At 35.5% G+C, this 9,432-nt stretch overlaps 1 protein-coding gene across 1 annotated transcript; it reads left to right on the forward strand.

Moving 5' to 3' along the window:
• Positions 1-393: 393 nt before the first annotated feature.
• Positions 394-721, forward strand: LOC121479077 (60S ribosomal protein L35a-like; the record flags this gene model as incomplete). Its single annotated transcript, XM_041734580.1, is given in 2 exon segments — positions 394-506; positions 508-721. Coding segments are annotated over 2 exon segments (327 nt in total), but the record flags the coding sequence as incomplete, so codon positions are not given.
• Positions 722-9,432: the final 8,711 nt, after the last annotated feature.

Genomic DNA, 9,432 nt, shown 5'->3' on the forward strand with positions numbered 1-9,432 from the left:
CACTGTCAGTTAAATTGTTTAGTGCCATGTAGAATTCAAAAGAGAATTCTCAATTGTCCAAATCACTAATTTTCAGATTCTAAATAAATCTTAAATCAGTGTATATAACATTGCATATCTTACTTTAATTATTCTAAGTTTTTTATTTCTGGTATAATATTTACTACCTGAATTAAATATTCTTTATGTAGTTCTTGTGGATAAGCATAGCAACCCCCTTTAATCCAAGACTAAAGATGCAACAAAAGTATTTATTATAAGGGATGCCTGGGTGGCTCAGAGGTTGAGCATCTGCCTTCGGCTCAGGACATGATCCTGGAGTTCTGGAATCGAGTCCCACATGAGGCTCCTGCAGGGAGGCTGCTTCTCCCTCTGCCTGTGTCTCTGCCTCTCTCTGGAAGGCTTTGGTCCAAAGCCATTTTTGCTGGCTATAAACGGGGTCTCCGGAACCAGAGGGAGCACACAGCTCTACTTAAGATCGAAGGTGTTTATGCTTGAGATGAAACAGTTCTATCTCGGCAAGCGATGTGCTTATGTCTACAAAGCAAAGAACAACACAGTAACTCCTGGTGGCAAACCAAGCAAAACCAGAGTAATCTGGGGAAAAGTAACTCGTGCTCATGGAAACAGCCGCATGGTTTGTGTCAAATTCCGAAGCAACCTTCCTGTGAAAGCTATTGGCCACAGAATCCACGTGATGCTGTACCCCTCAAGGATTTAAACTTACAAAAAAAAAAAAAAAAAAAAAACAGGGGAATGGTTGTCTCTAATGAATAAATAAATAAAACCTTTAAAGATATTTATTATACCCTCCAATGTTCTATAGATAGTTATCTGTTTCACACATTATGAACATGACTCATTTTGGCTAATTTTTTTTTTTTTACAAGGTGTGAGACTTAACAGAAATTTACTTATTTATTTATTCTTGGCCTATAGGTATTCATGTTTTAGCAAAGGTTTCATTCGTTCACTGCACTGCTTTTGCAACTTTGTCAAGTATCAGTTGGGCATATTCATGAGCCTATTTTGTAATTCTCTCTTTTGTTCCACACAGTTTTGATTGCTGTAAGTATATGATCTTGAAATCAGGAAAGGGAATTCCCCCATTTTGTTTATTTTTTTCAGAATTCTTTTAGCTGTTCTAGTTCCTTTGCCTTTCTATACTAATCTTTTCTTGCAGAGATTTTGATAGGAATTATTGTAAACTTGCATATCAATTTATAGGAATTCACCTTTGTCTATGTGGAGTTTTCCAACCTATGAATTCAGTATGTCTCTCCATTTATTGTGATTTTCTCTGATTTCTTTCACCAGATTATTGTAGTTTCTGAATGCATGTTTTGTTAGATGTACCCCTATTTCATTCTCTCTTGAATGATTGTAAGTGGTATTTAAAATTTTTGGTGTCTATCTATTTTTGTATCCTGTAACATGGCTGAATTCACTTAGTTCTGTTTTTTTGTTGATTCTCAAGTATGTTCTACACATAACATCATGTCACAGCAAATAGGGAAAGTTTTATTTATTCCTTTCTAAGCTGTTTTCCCTCCCTTCTTTCTTTCCTTCCTTCCTTCCTTCCTTCCTTCCTTCCTTCCTTCCTTCCTTCTTTCCTTCTTTCCTTCCTTCTTTCCTTCCTTCCTTCCTTCCTTCCTTCCTTCCTTCCTTCCTTCCTTCCTTCCTTCCTTCCTTCCTTCCTTCCTTCCCTTTCTCTTTTTGCCTTAATGAACTGGTTAGAATTTCCACCACTAAGAGTGGTGCCATGGATGTGTTTATCTTGCTCCTGAATTTAGGAAGAAAGCATTCAGTCTTTAACTATTAAGAATAATGTTAACTATAAGGTTTTTATATATGCTATTTTTCAAATTGAGGACACTTCTCTCTACTCCTATGTTTCTAGGAGTTTTTATCATAAAGACTGTTGAATTTTGTCAAATTTTTTACTGCATATATTGATATGATCATGTGGTTTTTCTTTAGTCTGTTAATATGGAGGATTAGATTTAGTTTTGAATATTGAACCAATACTGAATCACTGGAATAAGCCCCACTTGGTTATGGTGTATAATTATTTTAATATATTTCTGAATGCTACATCCTAAAATTTTTGTTTTTGAGGTCTTAAAGTTTTCCATTTTTTATTGTCCTTGGTTTTTGTATCATGGTAATATTAATTTAATATTGCATAAAGAAATGGTCCCTTTATTTCTATCTTCTAAGAGTTTGTTTAGAACTGGTGTTAATTCTTCACTGGTTTCTCCAGTGAAAACATCTGGGTCTGGGGATTTTTCTCTTGGAGTTTTTAAATTATGAACTCAACTTCCTTAATAGTTACAGCCCTATTCAGATTTTTATTTCATATTGGGTATGTTTGCTAATGCTACTTTTCAAGGAATTGGTCCATTTTGTTTACATTGTTAACTCCACTGGCATAGAATTGTCTGTAGTATTTTCTCCTCTTCTTCCTCCTCATTATTAGTATTATTTGAGGTCAAAGGGTCTTTAGTGATATCTTGTTTTGTTTTTAGTATTGATAATTTAGGTCTTCCTTTTTTCTTTGTTATTCTTGCTGGAAATTTGTAAGTTTCACCAACTTTATTGTTTTTCTATTTTCAAATTCATTTACTTCTACTTTATCTTTATTTCCTTCTTTCTGCTTGTTTTGAGTTTATTTTGCTCTTTTTTTTTTTGCTAGGTTTTAAAAAATATTTTATTTATTTATTTGAGAAAGAGAGAGAGAGCAGGGAGGCACAGAGGGAGAGGGAAAGAATCTCCAGATGACTCTGCACTGAGTGAAGAGCTTGATGTGGAGCTGGATTCCATGCTCACAACCCCAGACAAAGCTAAGAGTCAGACACCCAACTAACTGAGCCACCCAGGGGCCCCTTGCAAGGTTTTTGAGGTGAGAGCCTAGATTATATATTTGAAGCTTTTCTCTTTTTATAATGTCTGTATTTAGTACTATAAATTTTCCTCTTAGCACTGCTTTGTTGCATCCCACATATTTTGATATATTTTGTTTTCATTTTTATTCAGTTCAATGTAACCTAATTTTTTTTCTTAGTACTTGCTCTTAGTCCATGTGTCATTTAGAAGTATGTTTCCTAGTTTCCTATTGTTGGGTAATTCGGTTATATTTCCGTTATCAATTTGTATATATCTTAATTCTATTTTGCTTTAAAAACATATTCTAATTTCAATTAAAAATTTTAAGAATTATTTTATGGATAAGGATATGGTCTATCTTGGTATACATTCCATGGGAACTATAAAAGAATGCATATTCTGCTTTTTTGGGGTGGAGTTTTCTCGATTCTATTGATTGATGATATTGTTGAATTATATATTGTTTTTGGGTTTTTTCTCTAGTTGTTCCATCAATTGTTTAGATAGGGCATTGAAGTCCCTAACTATAATTGTGGATCTGTTTCTACTACTTTTAATTCTCTCAGTTCTTATTTCACATACTTTATAGCTCTCTTGCATATGTATAATCTTGATAGATTAATCCTTTTGTCAAATATAATTCAGATAATTCATATATAATTTGTCTCTACTTATATTCTTTGATCTGAAATCCACTTTAATGTTAATATAGTTACTCCTGCTTTCTTCTTATTAATTTTTTCATTACATATCTTTTTAATTTTTTTTACGTTTAACCTGCCTACATCATATGTGAGTTTCTGGCATCACAATTTTTAACCCACTCTGCCACTCTCTGTCTTTTAATTGATATGTTTAACCTTTTATATTTAATGTAAGTATCGATATGTTAGGTCTTCAGTCTGCCATTTTTTTTTTGTTTTCCCTTTCTTTTTCCCATTTTCTTGTTTTCTGTAGATTATTTGTAATCATTTTTAGAATACCATTTTGAATTATCTATACATTTTTTAAAGTATCTTTTTGTAAATTTTTTCGGTGGTTGCTCTCGGCATAACATTATATATACGTAGCATATTATAGTTGATGGGTATTGTCATTCTACCAGTCTATATGAAGTATAGAGAACTTACCTCCTTTTAGTCCTTTTATACTTCCTATTTATAATATAATCACCTTAAATATTTCTTCTATATATATTTAGAATCACTATACACAGTGATACTATTATTTTTTAGTTTAAAGGAAAACATCACTAGAAAATAGGAGAAAGAAAATCTATCGTATTTACCAACATTTTTGCTTAGTGTATATTTTATTCCTTTTTTATGTTCCAAGTAAGGTCCTCTTCCCCACCCCCCCCCGCCTGTTTAGAGAAATTCTTCTAGCTATTCTTTTAGGGTAGACCTGCCAACAATAAATTCTCTTAGCTTTCCTTCCTCTGAAAAGTTTTGATTTCTCTTTCATTATTAAAAGGTAATTTCTCTGTATATGGGATTTCGTATTAATAGTTTTTGTTTCTTCAGCACTTGAAAAATATTGTGCTATTTTCTTCTGTCCTTCATGGTTTCTGACAAAAATTTACCCTTATTAAAATATTTTTTTTTGCATCTAGGTAAGGTGTTCTTATTTTGCTGCTTTCAAGATTTTTCCTTTGCCTTTAATTTTCATAAGTTTGACTATGATGTATCTTTGTATGGGAATTCTTTGGGTTGATCTTGTTTGGAGTTTCCTAAGATTCCTGAATCTGTCGTTTCGTATATTTTGCCAAATTTAGGAAGTCATCACTTCTGCAAGGACTTTTTTCTCTTTTTCTTCTACTCATTAAACTCCAATGACATGAATGTTACATTTCATTTTAATCGTACAATGCCTGATTGTTCATTTTTGGTTTTTAGACTTTTTTTTTTATTGTTGTTCTGGTTGGCTTTTTTTTCCTGTTGTTTTAATTGTTCTTTATCTCTGTCCTTCCAATCTGCTATTTAGTTCATCCATTGATATTTTTATTTTGGTTATTGTATTTTTCAATTTGGTTCTTTATATTTTCTATTTCTTTGCTGAAACTTTCTATTCTTTTAATTTGTTGCTAGTGTTTGAAATTTCTCATTGAAAAATTTTTATGATGACTACATTAAAATTTTGGCAGCTAATTCTAACATTTCTGTCATCTTTAAGTTGGTATCTTTTAATTGTTATTGTCATTAATTGTCATTAACTGTCAACTCAAGTAGGTGAGAGGTTTTTGTCATTACTGAGTGGGGGTTCACATCTCCTATTATGTCTCCACCAACACCTCTCTGGTTGGGATGAGGAATGTCTTGTTACTCTTTCCTATGAGGCTCTCACTGATATGGGAAACTAACCTCGGATTAGCTGGGATTATAAATTGTGCTTTATTACTGCCAGATGTCCGTGGAAATCCAGGTTTTTTACATGGTCTTTATTGATCCCACAAGGGGAAGTTATCACCTGGTGATAGTGAAATTCCTGGCTCTCTATTCTGGCCTCTCTGAAATCATGCTGGCAAGGGTAGAAGTCTAGACTGCCCACTCAGTCTTATCTTGAGTGGCTGGAGGTGAGGGTAGCAATTTTTTCTGTGATATATGGCTTAGGTAGAGAGGTATTGTCTAAAGTTTTCTGTCTTTCCAGATTATCCCTTTTCTGGTTCTTTGGATAGTGAAGGCCAATGTTTGTTGAAGAGATTCTATCCATTGGCATTTCTGAGTTGTCAGCTTCTTTAGTTCCAAGTCTGGAATATATTAAGCAAAAAGAAAACTTAGAGAACTCAATACCTTATCATTTTTTGCCTCAAGGTCCCTAACCAATCCAACTTCTGTCTTGTTTTCCATATATATAATATCCAAGATTTTTCTTTAGATGTATCCAGTGGGATGAATGGGGGAAAGTGTATTTATTGCATCTTCTCAGATTTTGTTACTCTTCCCCACCCAACATAGGAAAGAAGGCAGAGGTACTTCGAAGGTTATATGCCTTTCCCTAGGCTCTGCTGATGGAGAAATATGGATGCTTCCATATGCAGACTCAGGGCAGGTGTGGATTTCGAAGCATCTCCAGCTTCTTCCTAACTTCCCTCTAACTTACCCACTTTGCCATTTTAAAACTACATACCACCCTCCAAAATGAGCTGCTCAAGATACTTGATTAGAGAGGCACAGAGGGATCCCTGGGTGGCTCACTGGTTTGGCACCTGCCTTTGGCCCAGGGCGCGATCCTGGAGACCCGGGATAGAATCCCACGTCGGGCTCCTGGTGCATGGAGCCTGCTTCTCCCTCTGCCTATGTCTCTGCCTCTCTCTCTCTTTCTCTGTGTGACTATCATAAATAAATAAAAATTTTAAAAAAAAGAAATGAAGCAGTTAAAAAAAAATAGAGAGGCACAGAGAAATACAGGTATATAAGGCATGTTTCCTGACAGCATCCATCAATTGGAGGAAGTTATTTCACTTTTTCCTACTGTAGGACTTCTAATTATCATGAGGAACCACAAATTACCATGAATCACTTGAAATACAGGGTCAGTCAGCCCATCCACCTGTACTGTGGGAGGCTTGATTTTATTAGCACTAACCAGGCTTGATAGATGGATGTCAAGCATGTCTTGAATTCCTTTTTCAAAAGAAGCTGTGTAACATTACTTAGCAGGTTACTCATTTATTCTGGCTGAGTTATCACTGGATTTGATTTTCAGTGAAGTCAGCTAATAGAGACAGCAGCAAAAAGGTAAAAACAAAAAACAGCAACAAAAACTCCAAAACAACAACAAAAAATAACCCTAAAAACAAAGACACCCCCCAAAAAACATAAAAATTAAACAAACACACAAGGAAGCAGCATAGAGTCTGTCATTTAAAGGGGACTTGAGGAAAAAAATAGTCTCTGGCCCTTAAATTGGAAGAAATTGCCAGTAGGCATATGAGAAGGTGGGAAATGAATGAATAGAATATACTATGTCACACTCTCATTCCACCCCTCAGTATCCACATTCTTTAGCATTCTCTAATTTGGGATCATATTGTTTACCTTTTTTACTTCTAAGGGTTTTTGTGAGGCCAAAATGAGGTACAATATTTACCCCTTCAATAATAAGTGAGTACAAATCTCTCAGCTTGGCAAATTTGCATTAGTTGATGCCTCCTCCATGTCCTCTTTTGCTTTTTCATATTCTTCTTTCTTTCCCTTCTATTCAGGGTTTAAGAAGGAAGTGGAGAAGGAAATTCCAGGATCCATAAGGTATAACAAAACAGGCTTTGTGATGCCAGTTGTATTTTTTTCTCGTCTCTTGATTCCTTCACATAAAGAGAACATGTGAGGCTATGTTCTCACCTATTCTCTTATTGGATTTGATAGGCCATAAGCCCTGGAATTCTCTTAAGAGTATGAAAAAGGGAACACAGGAGGATCAAGAAGTTATTGTTGAAAGTAGATGGCATCCAAGAAGTGGCATTTGTTCTTGCATTTGTACATGTTTAAATCTATTAATTTCTTTGTCCAGAATCTCTAATCACTGATCACAAACTCAAAGCCCACTTCTGTATGCACAAGATGTATTGATTTTTGTCCATGTTGCTTTTCTTTCTTTTGTTTCTTAGAGACTGGGGGTATAGGGGGGGCAGAGGAAATGAGGGCGGGGCAGAGAGAAAGAATCTTAAGTAGACTCCACTCCCAGAGCAAAGCCTAATGCGAGGCCTGATCTCATGGCCCTGAGTTCATGACCTGAGCCAAAATCAGGAGTTGAACACTTAACCCACTAAGATACCCAAGTACCCCTGTCTATATAGCTTTTTAAAAATCTTGAAATTTTACCCATATATATTATTTGAATTCTTTGCTTCTCTGTAAAAACCAGAAGACCTGACTTTCTAGGTCCACATTTCTGCATAACAAATGAACAGAGAATGAGGAGCTACCACTGCTGGTAGATAAAGCCTGTGCTCTTCAGTTACTGTGTCTCCATTACTCTCTGTTACCTTATACCTGGCTAGAGTCACTCTTTACTCAACTTTCTGACCTCAATAGACTTATAATTTATGAATCCTTATATAAAGAATGCAATTTAAAATGTATTTCACTTGCTTTTAATGATGTGCCTTATTTTCAGTTTTCACAAATATAAAACCAAAGACATGAATTTGAGTTCCAGTAGTTTATTTGGAAGGTGAGCCCAAGAAATAATCATATTGGAGTGGAGACTGGGAAGGGAAGATTGCCAAGAGAAAGTAGGTTAATTGGCAACTCACTGCATGGTTGTATGTGACCTTCTGTGTGACCTTGTGAAACATAATTTAGAATGGTCCCATGGGAGGCAAGAAAACTAGAACATTTATCCATCAGATTAATGCCTTCATTGGTTGGCAGTCACACCTGGGAGCCAACTCTTCTACATGTCCAACCTTCTCCCAGGCTGCTTGGGTATAGGAGTGCTTGCATTAGGAAGTTATAGGTGCTCATGAGAAGTTTTCATTGCAGCTGCAGATAGCCTCCAATTGGCTCAAGTGATATGGACGAGTTAACAATAGTTCCTGCTACATAGTAAGTCCAGAAATGGAATGTTAGTCCTGAACCTTTAAGAGGCAGACAATAAGATGGACTTAAGCATGCAAGGATTTTATTAGGGGAATACCTGTGAGAGAAAATGGAAAAGGCTGGGAAAGCTGTAGCTCTCAATACAGGTCTGCCTTGTAAGAGGGAATGAGAAAACAAGGATAAGACAGAAGCGTCCCAGACTGCCAAGGAGTCTTAGAAAGGTTTGGCAAAGCCAATGTGAAGTATTTGAGCCAATATCTGTGGTCACAGGTGTTTCAAGTCTTCCAGGAATGCATCTGCCTTAGCGTCCCTGCCATCCTTCTATTGGCTGGGAACCATCCTAAGAGGTATGTCATTTGCACAAATGTGATGGTTCGGAAGCATGGCTGCTGGTTAACTGCCATCCCTGTAGTTGAAGGTCTTCTAAATGCATTTTGGTGGCCACCACAAATATTAATAGAAATATGGCAAGGCATACAACATCCAATGATGTGCAGGTGTCAGTTCATGTGGCCTATGTATCTCTTTCAATTCTCCTTCAATGACTCCTTGACATGAAATTGGCCATGGTGGGAATCTTCTCAATACAGAAACTGACAAATGCTACATATCACTGCTTTTCCTCCCCTCAAGAGACCGTTGTTAAATATGTACCAGTGCCCCATTGATAACATCTATACTAAACATGTCACAGTGTAGTAGAATAAAAACATACAAATATTCTTCCAATTTCAACCTTACTGAGATTCCACTCTAGAATAATTCCATATGGTTTCCTCTGAAATAATGAATGTCACTCACTTATTTTTGCCATCAAAAGAGGCTCCCTTCCTTTATTTGTCATAAAAATGTCATACGTGTTTCTTTTCTGAAAAGGAAACATGTATTTTTATATCAGTGTTTTATTATCTCTCTAACCAAAGACTCAAGAAAAAAATTACATTGAAAAGCAAAATTGTGTTCCGCTATTACAATATTATATGTGGCATTATAATAATAATACCTG

Source organism: Vulpes lagopus, chromosome 19 (assembly GCF_018345385.1).
Source record: "Vulpes lagopus strain Blue_001 chromosome 19, ASM1834538v1, whole genome shotgun sequence".
NCBI classification, from domain to species: Eukaryota; Metazoa; Chordata; class Mammalia; order Carnivora; family Canidae; genus Vulpes; species Vulpes lagopus.